At 46.9% G+C, this 19830-nt stretch overlaps 1 protein-coding gene across 1 annotated transcript in view; it reads right to left on the reverse strand.

The window, feature by feature from the left end:
* Positions 1–311: 311 nt before the first annotated feature.
* Positions 312–19830, reverse strand: part of TTC12 (tetratricopeptide repeat domain 12) — a 46684-nt gene continuing 27165 nt past the window's right edge. Inside the window, exons 12-21 of the mRNA XM_065881896.1 lie at positions 19506–19674; positions 15211–15303; positions 14066–14126; positions 13140–13277; positions 12584–12682; positions 12043–12111; positions 3904–4005; positions 2474–2573; positions 1391–1616; positions 312–387 (exon numbers count right to left, since the gene is read on the reverse strand). Of these exons, the coding sequence (XP_065737968.1) occupies positions 312–387; positions 1391–1616; positions 2474–2573; positions 3904–4005; positions 12043–12111; positions 12584–12682; positions 13140–13277; positions 14066–14126; positions 15211–15303; positions 19506–19674 (1133 nt within the window). The remainder of the gene's footprint in view (positions 388–1390; positions 1617–2473; positions 2574–3903; positions 4006–12042; positions 12112–12583; positions 12683–13139; positions 13278–14065; positions 14127–15210; positions 15304–19505; positions 19675–19830) is intronic.

The raw sequence follows: 19830 nt of genomic DNA on the forward strand, positions 1-19830 counted from the left end.
CCATGCAGACGCCGCTGCAGCTGTGTCTTGGCACTTCAGAGCTGGAAAACAGAGGCCAAAACACCGCTCCTGAAAAACCTGACGCTTCTAGCGTGTTGCCAGCAGAAAACAGCAAGGGGGGCAGGTGCGGTGTTAGGCGGAACCTAGTTCCTATCTAGAACCGCTGCTTCCCAGAGAGTCTGGGGAAGTCTCGTGACCAGCGAAACCAACAGGCGAGCACCCTGAAGATCAGTATTCAGGTCTGGAGTGGATATTCAGAAAGTCTTTATTGGCACAGGAGCAAGCCAGAGCTCACACGGATGCCGCGTCTCTCAAGAATTGTCCATGTACTTCATGGTAGAGTTGAGAATCTCCATCCCGTGAAGCTCTCTCAGTACAGCAGCAAACCTGTCATAATCAGAACACAAACTCCAGGACATAAATGCCAGGGTGCAGACACCAGGCCCCCAGAGGCATCCCCCCCTCAGGCAGAAGCTGGCTGGGAAATCAGGACAGGGCAGCAGCTGTTGCCCTGGGGAGCCCTAAAGATCAAAGTGGGGAGACCCTCAGGAGGCCCACAAAACACGGCAACACTCGCCACGTGAGTGGCAGATGTGACAGGGACCTGCGGGACCTGCTCTTGGGAGCTCCCCAGCAGGTTGCCACAGCGAGCCCATCCTAGCTGATGTGCTTTGCTTTCTGTAGAAGAAAGATTTTATCCATTCCTTCCATTTGAACAGTCAGACAGAACTCGAAAAGACCGCAGACGTCATCCAGGCCCACCCTCTCGTTCTCCAGAGGAGGGGTGGGAGGGGGAGCCTGTGCGAGAAGGAAGCAGGCAGGCCAGAGGCCCTCCCCACCATGGAAGGCGCCCCCTCCTGTGCCAGGGCACCACGCTCAGCCACAGGTGGGCACCTTCCAGGAACTGAGGACCAGGCGTTCCAGCGCCTCATTTCGGGGCAGAGCGGGGCGGAAGCCTGGGCTGAGAGAGGCACGATACCCAGATCAAGCGCAGGCTCCTGTCTAAGCTTGTTGGGTGGTCTTAATCATGCCGCTCCCCAACCTCGTCTGTTTTCTCCAGCGCAAGAATTTACCCTACAGGACATTCTCCCATACGCTTAGGTCCCAAGCAAAAAAAAAAAAAAAAAAAAAGAAGTCGGGGAGGTCTGTTTCTGGAGAGCAGAGGAGAGAGAAGGGGAGATGGTGTGCGAGGGAGGAGGGGTGGAGAGAGGAGTGGCTGGAGGAGACTGCGGGAATGGAGCAGACAGAAGACGACGGCCGTCGGTGCCCGGAAAGATCCCTGTCCCATAACCGGGTTCCCCCTCCGGCTGCAGCCTGAGCTCTCCCCGGTGCCCTGGGGGTGGGGGGCATCCTCCACAGAAGCAGCTGGGCTCCCTGCCGCGCCGTGCACCTGGGCTCGGCCGTGCACAGCTTCCCCAGGGCGATGCCCGCGTTCAGCTGCATGGCCGTCTTCTGAGCATCGCCGCCCGCGAGCTTCAGCAAGACCGGCACGATGTCCGTGGTCAGCAGGGACGAGGCCACGTGTGGCACCTCCATGCAGTTCCCCAGGCAGAGGGTGGCGTTGCCCACCAGAATCTCATCCTCCGAGCCCAGCAGCTGCATCAGGACACCGAGCTCTACGGGGTGGAGGAGAACAAGCAGGAGGCTGGCAGTGGAACATGGGGGGCACAGGGAGGTGGCAGTGGATGGACATGTCACTTACTCGGCAAATCCCTATTGAGTGCTCTGAAGCTCTCTGGCTCCTGGCTGTGTCTCTGAGGGACCTCAGGAGCCCGGCGCAGAGCCTGGCAGGACTCAGTTGTCCCGGGAATGCAGGCTATGCATCAGGCAGGTCTGTTCTCTCTACGTCCCCAATCTGAAGCTCTCAGCTCCACCCGACAGCCCCCACCTGAGTGGGAGGCCGTGGGCTGGCACCCTGTACCTGCGGGGCCAGGAACAGGTTCTACAGGAAAGGTTCCTGCCCCCCACTCAGTGGGGACCCCCGTTCACGCCTGTGCGGCCCAGAGGAGGTGGGAAGGAGAGCGTTAGCAGGACCCCTGCCCCGCATGACAGGGCAGTGACTAGACTAGAGACAGGCTCAGCCTCTCCTATTCTGCTTGGTCACTAAGGTGTTTCCCCTGGGAAGGAAGAGGACCCGTGTTAGGTCAGTCTAAGCAGAATGCTTTACAAACAATCCCAGTTTACTTGGAGTGGGGCGGTAGCTCCCAGCTTTGATTCTGTTATCTTTGAGCTGTTTCCCAGCTGAGACTTCCAGCAAGGATGTGGCACCTGTGCGCGGCCGAATGCTAATTAGGAGCTTTCAGAGCTGGAGGTGAGGTGACGTCATCTTCATACACACTGCCTGAGTCCGGGGAGGGCGTGACGCATCCTCCTCAGTCTTTCCTCCCTCCTCACCGGCAGCTCCCTTTGCAGCTTCACGGCTTGATTAACCTCTGGGTTAATGTGGGCTCCACTTAAAGAAACTATCACTTACTTTTATCCAGTCTTATCAGCTCTTCTCGTGCTTCGTGATAACTATTAGTGCAGATGGCGAGGATCTTTACCGCATAACGTGACGCAGTCTGGCCTCCTGCCTAGATTTCAGAGTGAAATTAGGAAAAGAAAATCAATGCCGTGGTTGCTCTCGGCCAGAAACCACAGTGAGCAGCTGTGACTGTGCTCGTGGCTTCCTAGACTTCTGAGCCAGAGCTCTGCTGACAATAGCGTGTGCTTCCTGGCGAGTGGGCCTGGTCCCTGGTGGGATGCAGTGTCACTCACATCCTCCCTAACGTGGCCCTCACCCCCGCTATGAATGTAGGCCTGTCATGTACACCTGAGTAATTACCTGTGGAAGGCTTAGGAGTGAGTGGCTGAGAACAGAATGGTGCTGTCGACTGGCAGATGTACCAAAAAGGGAGGAAAAGGCCCTCCCATGTCAGTTCACCATTTGAGAATGAGGGTTGACTTGAGAAGGCTGTCAGGCTGACAGGCCTGCATGGAGAACATTACGAACCTAGATCATTTTAAGAGGTGACAACTGTCGAATCATAACCCTTAAAATCACCCTATGTGGGGTCTTTAAAATGCATGTGTGTGTGAAGGCATGCATAATGCACATGTGTGTGCATGCAACCAGCAGGCTCCGGTGGGTGTGCAAGAGTTATACAGAGTGAATGACGGTCATCATCCACGTGGCTGCCTAAACTCACACCCACCACCCTGTCCCTCAATATCGCCCCTGCCCCAGAAGCAGCCCCCCGACAGAGCACGCTTCCTGGTGCCACTCAGCCTGGGTTTTATGAGTAAGTCTCCCGTGGGGTCACCACAGTAACGTGGGGTAGTGAACCTCACTGGGCACATGCATCGCTGGCGGGACCCAGAGATGCGACCTAGTAACTCACCTCCCCCTTCAGGAGAATCTAGTTAACTCTCGTACTAACTCACATAGATTCACTGCACTCGTATTGCGGGGAAAATCTGAACATCCTTTTAAAAGCCACACGGTTACTCTGCAGGCTACATATCTCATAAATGGAGTTATCTCCAACCTTCCCCAGGTAACTGGATAAAGCGTCATGAGCAGGAAACCATGAACAAAACCAGGACCTGAGAAACCTTGTTGAAGCCACTCAGACCATCTTTTTCGAGGACAGAGGCCATACATTTTTAAAGTTAGGTTTAAGTGGTAAGCAGTTTTTATGGATGCATCTAATGAACAATTATTTGTTCAACAATCTTACACTGCTGGTCAGAGCAGAGTCTGGGTGGACAGGCAGAAGGGAATCTCCATTCGAGAAGGTTAGAAGCTAGCAGGGGGGAAATAGAAGAACCTTAACTGAACAAAGCCCTCCTTAGTTCTGTTCCCCAAATAAAATATGACACTCCCGGAAATTCAGGAGGTTGTAACCAATGAAGTTATTTTACCTTCAGGAATTTAACCATTTTCTTCACCACTCCCGCTCTGAGGGCCTCCTCAACAATTTTCGGAGAGGAAACAAGGGTGCGGCTAAGAACGCCAGCAGCTCTCTGAGTGAAGCAGAAAGAAAGGCTGATTAAACTTTCCTAAGTGGGGAGGGGCAAGAAAGGGGTAGGGGGTTAAGGCCACAAACTACCTTGTATACAATAAATTAGCTACAAGGATATACTGTACAGCATAGGGAATATAGCCAATATTTTCTCGTAACTATACATGGAGCATAACCTTTAAAATTTGTGAATCACTGTGTTGTACACCTGAAATATATAATATTGTACACGCACTATACCTCAATAGGAATTTTTCTCTTAAAATGCTGATGACCTTTTAAAGTCAACGAGTAGTTTGGTGAGGCAAAAACAATCATTAGTATTAGATGCAAAATAATACCTTGACTTTAAAAATACAATGGCCAAGGAATTGATAGCAAGTCAAGTACTGTCCTTTATAATAAAGCTGCTGGGTAGGCAATTCTAAGGGCCGCCAACATTGCCCCCGGGTGCACAGAGGCCCAGCTTATTCCAGCTTCACACAGGACCAGCGTTCAACCCTTGGCAAGAAAGTCCTGGCCTGTATCACCCGTGGGGCTCTGATACCTGTTCAGGGTCCTTATTAGATGGTGGACTTCCTGGATGGATCCTCTGGGACTTTTAGCTTTTCCTTTATCTTTTCTAAATCTTTGTCTTTTTATTCTATTTTCTGGGAGACTTCACTGATTTTATTTTCCAGTTCTAATTTTTTAAAAAATAGTTCTGTTACTATTTTATGGCCATAACACTATCTTTTTTTTTTTTGCGGTACGCGGGCCTCTCACTGTTGTGGCCTCCACCGTTGCGGAGCACAGGCTCCAGACGCGCAGGCTCAGCGGCCATGGCTCACGGGCCCAGCCGCTCTGCGGCATATGGGATCTTCCCGGACCGGGGAACGAACCCGCGTCCGCTGCATCGGCAGGTGGACTCTCAACCACTGCGCCACCAGGGAAGCCCCCATAACACTATCTTGAATCTTTCTGAAGACATGAGTGATAGTTATTAATTTTTTCTTCTGTTTTCTACTTCATCTCTATTTTTTGAGAGTCAAATGTTCTGCTTACCTTGCTTCGTCTATTTATTTGTATGGCTTTCCTGATATGCCTGGTGAGATCTACCCTTAACTCTCCAGTCACATTTATGAAAAAAGCAGTATGTTTGGGTACACTATGTTTATGGGAAGTTTATCCACTGACAGGTGGAGAGGTGGCACTCTCAAATACTAGAAAGCAAAACTTTTTCCTCTGGTCTTTCAATTCCTTTAGGAAAAAATGGCTCATTTTATGCCTGAGGAATAGATGCCTGGCTGCCAGATGCAGTCCCCCACCTCTTACTTCTGTCCTCTGCTGTAGCTGGCGGTTTGAATTCTCTATCTTCTCCATGGAGCTGCAAGACAGACCTGCTACCCCCCAGCTGGGCTCCCCTCGTCTGTCCTCTACACGAAGGCTTCTTTAGCCCTGCCGCATTAATTACCAGTCTGGCAGCTGTTCTCCATCTTCCAGAAACTAGCTAAAATAACTTACCCTTTGGTGACCTCTTGCCTGTTCACTTCGTCAGTGTGGGTTTCTGCCTTTTTTCCCCCTAATGTCTTTAGTCTCAATTTAATGAAGTCTCCAGAGCAAGAATGGACAAACCTGTGTATTATCATATCACCTATCTTGTTTCCCTAATCTGCTTCCTACAGGGGCTAGGATGTGACTACAGTTGACAGTACAGCTCTCTTTTCAGGCCCAAGGCAGTAGAAAGAGCACGGTATTAAAGGACCGGGTTCCCTGCTAAGGCTACTGCCCTACTCAACAAGCTGGTGAGCACCCACCTAGCTGTGGCCAAGCAGAGTCCTGGGGACATCTACCCCAGAGTCCTTGAAGGGCCAGTGTGGAACTAGTGCAGGCCCAGCTTTAGACCCACCAGCCAGAAAATCCCAAGTACCCAAGAACAGTGGTGCTTATCACTTTTGGGGTCGTGTATCATTTTTGAGGATCTGATGAAAGCTGTGGTGCTCTCCAGTCCCATGAAAATGCACATACACTCAGAGTTTTCTATACAATTGCTGGGGCTTCCAGGGAACCTGAAGACCTACCACAACTTCCTGGAGCCCAGGTTAAACAGCTTTGCCCTGTAAGTCTGGATTGACTTCAGAGAAGCTGTGGGCTTGCTGGCCACAAACAAGATATGCTGGATCTACTTGGAAGGTTTGTACAACCCTGGAACCAGTCCCCCGACAATGATCCTTTTTTTTTTTTTTTAAATTTTTTTAATACAGCAGGTTCTCATTAGTTATCTATTTTATACATATTAGTGTACATACGTCAATCCCAATTTCCCAGTTCAGCCCACCACCATCCCCCCTTCACGTCCCCCCCTTGGTGTCCATATGTTTGTTCTCTACATCTGTGTCTCAATTTCTGCCTTGCAAACCGGTTCACCTGTACCATTTTTCTAGATTCCACATATATGCATTAATATACGATATTTGTTTTTCTCTTTCTGACTTACTTCACTCTGTATGACAGTCTCTAGATCCACCCACGTCTCTACAAATGACCCAATTTCGTCCCGTTTTACGGCTGAGTAATATTCCACTGTATATATGTACAACATCTCCTTTATCCATTCGTCTGTCGATGGGCATTTAGGTTGCTTCCATGACCTGACTATTGTAAATAGTGCTGCAATGAACATTGGGGTGCACGTGTCTTTTTGAATTATGGTTTTCTCAGGGTATATGCCCAGTAGTGGGATTGCTGGGTCATATGGTAATTCTATTTTTAGTTTTTTAAGGAACCTCCATACTGTTCTCCATAGTGGCTGTATCAATTTACACACCCACCAACAGTGCAAGAGGGTTCCCTTTTCTCCATACCCTCTCCAGCATTTGTTGTTTGTAGATTTTCTGATGATGCCCATTCTAACCAGTGTGAGGTGATGCCTCGTAGTTTTGATTTGCATTTCCCTAATAATTAGTGATGTTGAGCAGCTTTTCATGTGCTTCTTGGCCATCTGTATGTCTTCTTTGGAGAAATGTCCATTTAGGTCTTCTGCCCATTTGTTGATTGGGTTGTTTGTTTAATATTGAGCTGCATGAGCTGTTGACTTTTTTTTTGAGATTAATCCTTTGTCTGTTGATTTGTTTGCAAATATTTTCTCCCATTCTGAGGGCTGTCTTTTCGTTTTGTTTATAGTTTCCTTTGATGTGCAAAAGCTTTTATTAGGTCCTATTAGGTCCCATTTGTTTATTTTTGTTTTTATTTCCATGACTCTAGGAGGTGGTTCAAAAAAGATCTTGCTGTGATTTAGGTCAAAGAGTGTTCTTCCTGTGTTTTCCTCTAAGAGTTTTATAGTGTCCGGTCTTACATTTACATCTTTAATCCATTTTAAGTTTATTTTTGTGTAGGGTGTTAGGGAGTCTTCTAATTTCCTTCTTTTATATGTTGCTGTCCAGTTCTGCCAACACCACTTATTGAAGAGACTGTCTTTTTTCCACTGTATATTCTTGCCTCCTTTGTCATAAATTAGGTGACCATAGGTACATGGGTTTATCTCTGGACTTCCTATCCTGTTCCATTGATCTATATTTCTGTTTCTGTGCCGGTACCATATTGTCTTGACTACTGTAGCTCTGTAGTATAATCTGAAGTCACGGAGTCTGATTCCTCCAGCTCCGTTTTTTTCCCTCAAGACTGCTTTGGCTACTCGGGGTCTTTTGTGTCTCCATACAAATTTTAAGATTTTTTGTTCTAGTTCTGTAAAAAAATGCCACTGGTAATTTGATAGGGATTGCATTGAATATGCAGATTGCTTTGGGTAGTATAGTCATTTTCAAAATATTTATTCTTCCAATCCAAGAATATGGTATATCTCTCCATCTGTTTGTGTCATCTTTGATTTATTTCATCAGTGTCTTATAGTGTTCTGAGTACAGGTCTTTTACCTCCTTAGGAAGGTTTATTGCTAGGTATTTTATTCTTTTTGTTGCAATTGTGAATGGGATTGTTTCCTTAATTTCTCTTTCAGATTTTTCATCATTAGTGTATAGGAATGCAAGAGATTTCTGTGCATTAATTTTGCATCCTGCAACTTTACCAAATTCATTGATTAGCTCTAGTAGTTTCCTGGTGGCATCTTTAGGATTCTTTATGTATAGTATCATGTCACCTGCAAACAGTGACAGTTTTTCTTCTTGTTTTCCAATTTGTATTCCTTTTATTTCTTTTTCTTCTCTGATTGCCGTGGCTAGGACTTCCAAAACTATGTTGAATAATAGTGGTGAGGGTGGACATCCTTGCCTTGTTCCTGATCTTAGAGGAAATGCTTTCACTTTTTCATCATTGAGAATGATGTTTGCTGTGGGTTTGTCTTATATGGCTTTTATTGTTTTGAGGTAGGTTCCCTCTATGCCCACTTTCTGGAGAGTTTTTATCATAAATGGGTGTTGAATTTTGTCAAAAGCTTTTTCTGAGATGATCATATGGTTTTTATTCTTCAGTTTGTTAATATGGTGTATCACATTGATTGATTTGCGTATATTGAAGAATCCTTGCATCCCTGGGATAAATCCCTCTTGATCATGGTGTTACGATCCTTTAAATGTGTTGTTAGATTCCGTTTGCCAGCATTTTGTTGAGGATTTTTGCATCTATATTCATCAGTGATACTGGTCTGTAATTTTCTTTTTACGTAGTATCTCTGTCTGGTTTTAGTATCAGGGTGATGGTGGCCTCGTAGAATGAGTTTGGGAGTGTTCCTCCCTCTACTATATTTTGGAAGAGTTTGAGAAGGATGGGTGTTAGCTCTTCTCTAAATGTTTGATAGAATTCACCTGTGAAGCCATCTGGTCCTGGACTTCTGTTTGTTGGAAGATTTTAAATCACAGTTTCAATTTCATTACTTGTGATTGGTCTGTTCATATTTACTATTTCTTCCTGGTTCAGTCTTGGAAGGTTATACCTTTCTAATAATTTGCCCATTTCTTCCAGGTTGTCCATTTTATTGGCATACAGTGGCTTGTAGTAGTCTCTTAGGATGCTTTGTATTTCTGCGGTGTCTGCTGTAATTTCTCCTGTTTTCATTTCTAATTTTATTGATTTGAGTCCTCTCCCTCTTTTTCTTGATGAGTCTGGCTAAAGGTTTATCAATTTTGTTTATCTTCTCAAAGAACCAGGTTTTAGTTTTATTGATCTTTGCTATTGTTTTCTTTGTTTCTATTTCATTTATTTCTGCTCTGATCTCTATGATTTCTTTCCTTCTACTAACTTTGAGTTTTGTTTGTTCTTCTTTCTCTAGTTCCTTTAGGTGTAAGGTTAGATTGTTTATTTGATACGTTTCTTGAGGTAGCATTGCATTGCTAAAAACTTCCCTCTTAGAACTGCTTTTGCTGCATCCCATAGGTTTTGGATTGTTGTGTTTTCATTGTAATTGGTCTCTAGATATTTTTTTATTTCCACTTTGATTTCTTCAGTGGTCTCTTGGTATGTAGTAACATATTTTTCAGCATCCATGTTTTTGTGTTTTTTATGTTTCTTTCGCTGTAACTGATTTCTAATCTCATAGCATTGTGGTTGGAAAAGATGCTTGATGTGATTTCAATTTTCTTAAATTTACCAAGGCTTGATTTGTGACCCAAGATGTGATCTATCTTGGAGAATGTTCTGTGTGCACTTGAGAAGAAAGTGTAATCTCCTGTTTTTGGATGGAATGTCCTATAAATATTAATTAAACATATCTGTTCTATTGTGTCATTTAAAACTGTGTTTCCTTATTAATTTTCTGTCTGGATGATCTGTCCATTGGTGTAAGTAGGGTGTTAATGTCCCCCACTGTTACTGTGTTACTGTCGATTTCCTCTTTTATAGCTGTTAGCAGTTGCTTTATGTATTGAGGTGCTCCTAAGTTGGGTGCATATATATTTATAATTGTTATATCTTCTTCTCGGATTGATCCCTTGATCATTATGTAGTGTCCTTCCTTGTCTCTTGTAACATTCTTTATTTGAAAGTCTATTTTATCTGATATGAGTATTGCTACTGCAGCTTTCTTTTGATTTCCATCTGCATGGAATATATTTTTCCATCCCCTCACTTTCAGTCTGTATGTGTCCCTAGGTCTGAAGTGGGTCTCTTGTAGACAGCATATATATGGCTCTTGTTTTTGTATCCATTCAGCGAGCTGTGTCTCATGGCTGGAGCATTTAATCCATTCACATTTAAGGTAATTATCTATATGTATGTTCCTATTACCATTTTCTTAATTGTTATGTGGTTTTTTTTGTAGGTCCTTTTTTTCTCTTGTGTTTCCCACTTAGAGAAGTTCCTTTAGCATTTGTTGTAGAGCTGGTTTGGCAGTGCTGAATTCTCGTAGCTTTTGCTTGTCTGTGAAGCTTTTGATTTCTCCATGAAATCTGAATGAGATCCTTGCCGGGTAATCTTGGTTCTACGTTCTTCCTTTTCATCACTTTAAGTATATCATGCCACTCCCTTCTGGCTGTAGAGTTTCTGCTGAGAAATCAGCTGTTAATCTTATGGGAGTTCCCTTGTATGTTATTTGTCATTTTTCCCTTGTTGCTTTCAATAGTTTCTCTTTGCCTTTAATTTTTGTCAATTTGATTACTATGTGTCTCGATGTGTTTCTCCTTGGGTTTATCTTGTATGGGACTCTCTGCGCTTCCTGGACTTGGGTGGCTATTTCCTTTCCCATGTTAGGGAAGTTTTCAACTATAATCTCTTCAAATATTTTCTCGGGTCCCTTCTCTCTCTCTTCTCCTTCTGGGACCCCTATAATGCGAATGTTGGTGCATTGAATGTTGTCCCAGAGGTCTCTTAGGCTGTCTTCATTTCTTTTCATTCTTTTTCCTTTATTTTGTTCCATGGCAGTGAATTCCACCATTCTGTCTTCCAGCTCACATATTCGTTCTTCTGCCTCAGTTATTCTGCTATTGATTCCTTCTAGTGTAGTTTTCATTTCAGTTATTGTATTGTTCATCTCTGTTTGTTCTTTAATTCTTCTGGTGTTTGTTCCTTAATTCTTCTAGGTCTTTGTTTAACATTTCTTGCATCTTCTTGATCTTTGCCTCCATTCTTTTTGCAAGGTCCTGGATCATCCTCACTATCATCATTCTGAATTCGTTTTCTGGAAGGTTGCCTATCTCCACTACATTTTGTTGTTTTTCTGGGGTTTCATTTCGCTCCTTCATCTGGTACATAGTCCTCTGACTTTTCATTTTGTTTATCTTTCTGTGAATGTGGTTTTCATTCCACAGGCTGCAGAACTGTAGTTCTTCTTGCTTCTGCTGTCTGCCCTCTGGTGGATGAGGCTGTCTAAGAGGCTTGTGCCGAGGCTGTGATCCTTGAAGGGCTGGTTTCCCAGACCTGCCCTGGATGTGACACCAATTGTTTCTCTAGGTTTAGGGCCCTGACTTAATAGGCATAAAAGTTGGGGTGATTCCTAATGCAAGTGAAGAACACATCCCAGGATAATGGCAAACAGCCTCTTGAATCATATCAACATTCTCCTCCTGATACACTGTGCTAACCATAGGCCTTCTTAATTTTCTTAGCCAAATGTCAGAAACAGAAGAAAGCCATTCCAGCATATATCTCCAAGGGGGCTAAAACCATTATGCATAAACAACCTCCAGAATCACTGGCTTCAAAATATGTGTCTGGCTTTTTTGACTATGGAAGAAAGATTCCAAATAAAATCATTTGGCCTGTCCAATTTGCACAGAGATGGCTTGATATAGGACAAATCAGACAGATTACCTTGGATAAGCTGTTAAGGGCCACAGTTTACAGAAAACAGATTCTTAACTGGGGTTCCTGGACTCTAGGGCCTCCACAGATGGGCACTGGTGGGGGGTGTCACCAAATCCCCTGAAACCATAGGCAAATTCAGTATTTATGTGCTATGGGCATTGTTTTGAGGAGTATATAATCTGCCTCATATCTCAGAGAATCAGTAGAATCTGAAATGTGTGGTGACTTCAAAATAAAACAAAACAAAACAAAACAAAAGGAGAACAACAAAGGAAGCTGTTTCTGGATTTCCCTGGGAGAAGCTTACTGTGAGGATTCCTCCATCCTGGCTGTTCAGTAAAGACAGGCACTTGCGGCTCACCTCCGTGGCCCAAACCTACAACAACAAGGAGCGGGAGAAGGAGTTTGCCTATCCTGGTCGTGGTCCTCTGCCTCTTCCTTCTGAGCGCTCAAGGAGAACTGACCACTCTCCACTCCCTCCCTCTCGCCACCACCACGTCTGTCCACATTTCCTTCACATCTTCTTCTATCACTCTCATTTCTTCCCACGTCCAACTCCCCTAACTACAGGGTGACACCTTGAGAGCAGGGACCACATCGTATTTGACTTTGTAAACGCAGAACCTAGCACCGTGCTCAGCGCCCTGGATGCTCAACTGGTTTTCAGAATCAATACCTGACAGAGCGACTCATCCATCCCTCGGCCGCTCAGGGACAGAGCGTCCGCCCAGCATTCCCCATTCCCATTGCCAGTGTAGAAGCACTGCTGTGCTTCTATCCTCTTTGCAGAAATGAGAACAGTTCTTTGCAACAGAACGGGTTAAGGTAGGGAGAAAAGAATGCGGTACCTCAGAGACAAAGGGGGACTGAAGACACAAGTTCATCATGAGTCCCAGGAGGGTATACATGACCTCTCTGAACAAGTCCACATCCTCCTCACACTTGGCCTTTGGAAATAAAACAAGGTGATCAATGATCTTCCTGCAGCTTGTCATGGTCATCTGTTCCCCTTGGCGATGGTCTCAGGATCACTCACACTCCCTAAAATTGTCAGTGTCATGAACCTAAGTGATGTGGGAAGGTCTGAGCCCAGTTTACAGCACAGAGTGTGTGGCGCCTCATGTCATATGTTGTATGCCCTGGGTTCAGACTGCAGATGGAGCTGTTGAAATGGGTGCTCAAGCCAGCTCCACAGAAAACCCTTCGAACATCTCCGGAGTGGAAGAGACTTGATCTGGAGGACTCTGTAAGGCCAGCTGCCCATCAAACCTACTGTTACAGAAGGGGTAAGCCACTGGCCCCAGCACCCTCAAACAGAATTTCTGGAAAAGCCAGATAATGAAGAAGAAGCCAATGCCCTCAAAGCAGGTAAAAGACCAACTTTGACTAGAAAAGCTGAAATACCATGAGGCCCAAGCAGGCATCCCTGAATTCTTCAGAGGCAGACATCTGTCTTCGGGTGGCAGCCTCAGCGCTGAGGTTTCCCATAATGGCAATACACTGGCAGAGAGCTGAGGTGTTGGTGACCTTGGGATCTCTCCTCTAAAAGGGGATGAAGAGAAAGCGAATCTGCAGAGAGCAGACAAATGATGCCAGAATAATCTCTAGGGGCATCCCTCACTCACCAAAATGTCTGGGAACCAGATAGCGTTATGCCACATGGGGACATCGGTGGGGTCATGCTGGCAGAAAGGAAGGAGGCACACAGAGCGGGAGACCCCAAATCACCTTGGCCTGGAATAGGGAGGCCTGAGGCTTAATCCCAGTCGCTCCATCAACTAGCTGGGGGCACTGGGACAAGTCCTGTCCCTTCTCAGACTTTCCATTTCCACATCTGTGAAAAACTGGCGTGTCAGTATGCCCTCTAAGGTCCCCTGACACTTCTATGGCTCACTGGGGACAGGTCTAGTCACAGCACGGTCTCCTGGAGGACTCCCAGCCTGGCAATTTTCTCCCTCATCAGCTCCAACCACCACACCTGCCCTCCTGACCGAGATGACTGCCATTCAGGGGACAGGGTTGCACGTGGTACTTATGACGGGACTTGGCTCAGAAGAAGACTGATGGAGACCAACAAACTCTCCACCTTCGTCTACTGCAGCCCCCAGGCAGGCTTTCCTCCCCTGTAACCAGCTCTGCCCGTATGCCATCTCCAGCTGCCCCCACTGCAGCTGTTTCAACAACCAAGACTTGTATAAATTCCAGCTGTGAATAAATGATTAATCAACCTGAGAGGCAACAGGAGTTCTGGGGTGTAAACTGTGTTGAAACAGCCCCACTCATGCTCCCAAAAGGGTCTGTCACAGGTGATAAAATGAGGGCTTACTCACCAGCACACCCGTCAGTGCCAGGAGAACATCTGGAAGGCTGGCCTGGAACCAGACTTGGAATCTGTCGAGAGAACATCAGCCATGATTTATTTCTACCCCGTGCAAACTAAAACATAAATACAGCATCTTGGGTGATGGAGCAGACCGTCCAACCCTGGGCCCGTGTGATTTGCCCCTGCATGGATGATTCATTCGGAACCAAAAAAGGTCGTCACTGGGCAGGTAATGTGGCTTTACTTTTTCTCAGCCTGGAGACTTGCCTTTGACGTTAAACAACAGATCTCAGAGGGTGGCTCTCTCATGCAGAAGCTGCTGGAATCCCTAGGTTTCTGCCGAACTGACTTAGCGCCACCCCTGCCCTCCCCTTGCTTTGAGTCTACACGCTGTGCGCCGTGCAAACAGGAGACACGGTGTAAGCATGTTTACGTGTCACAGCCGTGAGGAGGGCCCCGAGGCACACACACCTCCACCAGCTAGAGAGGCGAGTACACCCTCCCAGCCCATGCTGATGGCCGGCTGCCAGCACAAACAGCTCTCTCTCGTTGTATGACGGTTCTTAAGTAAGACGCCCTAAAGTTGATGAGGAAATTAAAAACAAAACAAGATGCAGTTTTTAAAAAACTGAAAAGTTATGAAAATCTAAGACCTTTACTGTCTTCCCCAGCAGCAGCTAAACAAAGAAAAAAATTAAAAAAGCACGGGGGATGGTTACCCATACTGCCACTGGCGGCCCGGGAGGGCTCTACTTTGTTACTGTGTTTCTCCTCCCTCCCCCTCCCTCTCTCCCTCTTTCCCTCTCTCCCTCTCTTTCTCTCTCATTTAATCAGCACATGTCTGCCAGGCAGTTCCTATTAGGCACTGATTAGGGGAAGAAGCCTCACCGCATAGCAGACTTGCTTGCTGGGGGAGTTACCCTTCTAAGTATGTTACAGCTTCCAAGCTCATTGACGGCCGGGTCGCCCCCTGCACCTAGAGGGACTGGAACAGGAGTGGCTGACCACGGCCCCTGAAGACATCAGCCGTCCTACGCAGTGAATCTTGTGATGCTCAGTTGGTCTAGCCTCCCGTGTGCCTCACGTTTTAGAAGATCAGACAGTTCAACAAAGGTTGAAGAAGAAATGTCAATTTCTGGAAACAAAAATTACCTTTCTTCCAGAGCCAAGTCTGTGAGCAGTCCCATGGCTGAGTTGGCCTTCTTATCTGAGAAATCAAGAAACAACACGAGGGCTTCCAACAACCTGCAAAAATCCATAACACCCTCAGGGTGGGCTGACCTCCAGCTGACAGCATCCCCAACAAGGAGGCTTCGCATGGAGGCCAGGAAGGAGTCAGCACCTGACTGAAATAAGCTGAAAGGGCCTTACCATGCCCACCAGGAAGCCCAGCCCCTGCGCATCCCAATGAGGCAGACACTCCCCCGTGGGAATGGCTCTACCACTTAACGTGAGGGCCCAGGGGAATTAACAGTTTTAACCAAAGTTCACTGATTATCAGATGCTGACTTGGAAAGAATCTCTGGTGCCTCTGCCCTGGGACTCTGGCTTGGCCAAGTTGAATCACACAAATGACATCTAAATGGCACCCTTACTAATCTGCTGATGACTAAGTGGGAAGGCCCCCTAATGAAGTGGGGGATGGAATCAAGATTTAACAAGATTTTGACAGGTTGCTGAATCTATCAGATGAAATTTCAGAGAGTTAAACTCAAAGTCTTTCACTTAGAGCTGGAAATTCTGTTTAAGTAACAGAATTGGGAGACCTGGTTTATACCCGACTCATGTGAAAAAAACGTACAAATTTTTAGCCAGTGGCAAACCTGGTATATGAGCAAACAGTCCGGTGCAGCTGCCGAAAAGCTAATGCAGTCTCAGGCTGCCTTAACAGACTGACCGGCGCCAGGACAATGAGAGAAGAAGGCATTTGTCCATCCAGCAAACCCACACCAAGCACCCACAGCGTGCTGAGTGTCGTGCTCAGCGCTGGGACACGGTACTGAGCTCCTGTCTCGTACAGGGACGGGTGTCAGATGATAGGTCAGAAACAGACACATGTCAAGTGGGCACAGAGTCCCCCTGGCAAGAGCTGTGGGAGGATGGAGATGAGGATGACATTTCCGCATCATTGAAAGTGCAGCATTGGCTACTTGCCCCTTTGTCCATTCAGTCAACAACACTTACTGGCATTATGTGCTAGGTGATGTGGTAGGTTCTGGAGCCACAGGGATGAAACAAGACAAGGCCCCAGCTCCAAGGAGCTTGTAGGCCAGCGTCAGGCACGTGGGGACGGGAGCAGAGCATCTGAGGCAGAGCACACAGCCGTCTCAAAGACGATGAGGCATACATCGCAGAGGCACACTTGGGGACTGCTAGCGGTTCCTCACAGCTAGTGCTTAGGGAGCGGGGAGGACAGAGAGCTGCGAGGCTGGGGAGCTGGGCAGAGCCAGCCTGGGTCACGGGGGGCCTTCTGGAATGTGTGTACTTTCTCCTGTTAGCCTGTGTCCCGAGTGTGGGCAGTGGACGACTTGCTTGGTGGGGGTGTATGGGGAGGGCTGAAGGCTCTTGAACCCCTCTCAGTCTCTGGACTGAGCTGAGACGGGGCACAGTAAGACGGACAGTTGAGAAGAAAGAGGCCTCACAATGACCTAGAAGTAATGATGGGAGACGGTGCAGGAGAGCCAGAGGAAATGAATCCAGGAGATGCGGAGGAGACAGGACTGACAAGTACCATTTTCTCAGGGATGTGGGCAGGAGCCAACCAGGGAGCTCTCAGGATTCTGGCCTAGGCAACAGGGTGGATGGAAATGCTATCTATGAAGACAGAAAATTCAGCTAGAGGCTCTGGTTTGAAGAACCGCTTTTGAAACACTAAGTTTATGATACTTGTGACATTGTGATGAAGGTGCCCAGTTGCAGAAGGACGTTTCCTTGTAACATTTGAGAGAGACTTAGACATGATAATTAGGTCCATGGACAAGAAGAGGGCCAAGGGTAGGATCTTGCGGTCCCTGACGTGGAAACATGACAGCATAAAGGAGGCTTGCAAAGGGAGCCGAGAAGGAAGAGCAGGGAGTGGGAGTAGGGCCAGGAAGAATGATATCATTAGGACCAGATGCCATCAGGCTATAACAGGAGATAAAGACAGAAAAGAGCCCATCAAACTGGGCTCTTAGATTCAGGAGTACGGCCTCCAGTCACCCACATTTATGGTACTGGGTTTATTTAGCAGCTTGTTCTGGGAGGGGTCTGGAAGTCGAACCACCTGAGGAACGGTTGAGGAAACCAGGATGCTTGACCTGGAAAACATCAATGTCTTCAGACACGTCAAACACTGGGATGCGGGAGGGTTGCGTTCTATCCTGCCTGCCTCTACCACAGAAGCTGGAACCATCTTCCCCCCCAGGGTGGCATGTGACACAATTCTGACCAAAGAGAAACAAAAGCAGTAGCTCCTCTTGATAAAAGGGACAGACCCAGTTGGTGCTAACCTGTCTTAAAGAGGGATGTGATGCTTGGAGTTGCAGCAGCCTTGTGTGACCATGAGGGAAAGGTCAAGAGAAGGACAGAGACCGTGACCCTGCCATCATTAAACCACCAAACCAGCTGTTACCATCTTTAGTCTTTTTGTTACATGAGAAAAACAAGACCAGTTCTCTTGGCCAAGTAATCTGTCAAATGCAGCAGAAAAAATTTTACCTAGCATACGGGTATCATGTCTCTGAAGCTTCACCATAAGTCTGTGATACGGATGAGATACCAGGCACTTCAAGGCTTAGCAGCTTTCCTGGGTCACACAAGTAGAAAGAGACAAGCAGAGGACGTGGGCTCCTGACTGCTTGAATCTAAAACCCCAGAGCTTTTCACAAAGGGATACTGGCCCTCACTCGGCTCCTGTCCATGCACATTTGTCCCTTCACTTTCTCATTTGGGGAGGAATGTGAGGGTCATGGAACCTGTGTGCAGCCCTGTCCTGTTTCAGACTATCTCATTTCATTTCAGAGAACATGTTCCATCTCTTTCCGGTTTAACTGGAGATGGACATTAACGAGAAGGGTGGGCACACAGGTAACAAACTGAGGTTTCTTTGACTGTCTAAGGAAAGTAGGCAGGACTACACAAGATGATCACAAATGCCAAGACACTGGAGAAGTTCAAATGAAACTCAAGCGATTCAAAGATAGCTGGGGAGAAAGCTTATGATAACTATAGCTACATTTACTCAAAGAGACCAAAACCAAATGAAAAAACATATGATGAAGGTATTGAGGAAATGATTGAAGAGTCATTTGAAATGTGAAATGTGCTTTTGAGGATTTAACTCTGCTAACGATTCGTTTGCCTGTGTAGGTTGAGCTTCGGGGGCTGCCAAGGCCTTTCCTGTGAGCCATGGGGCTGCTGAGCTGGGCTGAGAAGGGGAGAGTCACAGCCAAGGCTTATCCTGTCCTCAGCGCACATGGACTTCCTCACTGACACGGGACCAGCCCCAGAGGTCTCGCTGTGGTCCAAGAAGGTCTGACACAGCTTCATATTTGATTGCTTTCCTTTTGGGGAACAGAGAGTAGGAGAGAGGCTCCAAGGCCTGGGAGACAGCTGGCTGAGATGCCCCGGGTCACTAGCTGCACTTTCTCCTGCCCCACCTGGGAAATGGGGTAATGACACTTATCTTGCCTCCCTCCCCATGACATGGTAGTGAACAGAATCGGAAGCCAACTTCTGTTTTTAGGTTACATAGGCAGCATTTATAAAGCAAAGGTAAATCATTGCTACTATTTCTTTTCGGTTGAACCACATGCAGCCTATTGTGACATAAAAAGTGGCAATTTCACACATTCGAACGAATAATCTTTCGAAGGAAAAGCACTGGGCAGACTCACTGTGCTTCAGCCATTTTTAAAAAAAGTTTACTTAGGAAAGAGGAGCATTCCATTCCTATCACCTTAAGCCTTGGAAAGACCTACATGTAACAGTATTTGAAATGTGTTTTATTTACTTATACCCTACCTTGCTCCAGAAAGGGTTTAAGGATATGCAAAATCGGATAGTATTACCTAAAACAGGAATAAGTGAAGAAGAGTAAGGACAGGAACAGGGTAGAGCCAGGACTGAGGCTAAAAGGGCAGAAACAAATAGCCTATTTTACAGTTGGGTTCCCAATTGCTGGTTTTGGAAGTGCTGCCATATTTACAAGGTCTGCAATGTCTGTGAGATGGAAACAGGCTCAGGAGAAGTGACACTGTCCATGGTACCAAGTTCAGACAGGAGTGTCCTGAAGGTCCTCATGAGGGAGTGTTCTTCTCAAAGCCGCTTTCTGTTTCTGAACCTTAATCTGGTAGGCTGGCACCTCTCACATCAGAGATGTGAGACAGGAGCCAGGCAGGTGTTAATGTGGCAGGTAAGGCCTGAGATGCTGCCGGGAAGCTCCCACCCACAGCGCAGAGCCTTACCCGGTCAGGTCAAGGTGGCCCATGATCAGGCTCCGTCCATTCTCCGTCTGGGCGAGCTGCAGCAGCAGGGCCAGGGTCTGCTGCCGGATGTTCGGGACCCTGGAGGCCAAGAGGGAGGGCAGCAGCTGGCCCGTGTCGGGGCGCAGCACAAGTAGGCGCTGGTTCTCCTCTGCAAAACACAGGGCACGTCCGTCTAGCGCAGACCGTGACAGCAGTCACACCAGTCCTGTCTCCCCACATCTCAACGGGAAACCCAGCTCTTCCCCATGCATTTGAGAGGCAGGATAATGAAGGGTAAGAGCACGGATTCTAGGACCAGACTGCG

This window comes from Phocoena phocoena, chromosome 8 (genome assembly GCF_963924675.1).
Source record: "Phocoena phocoena chromosome 8, mPhoPho1.1, whole genome shotgun sequence".
NCBI classification, from domain to species: domain Eukaryota; kingdom Metazoa; phylum Chordata; class Mammalia; order Artiodactyla; family Phocoenidae; genus Phocoena; species Phocoena phocoena.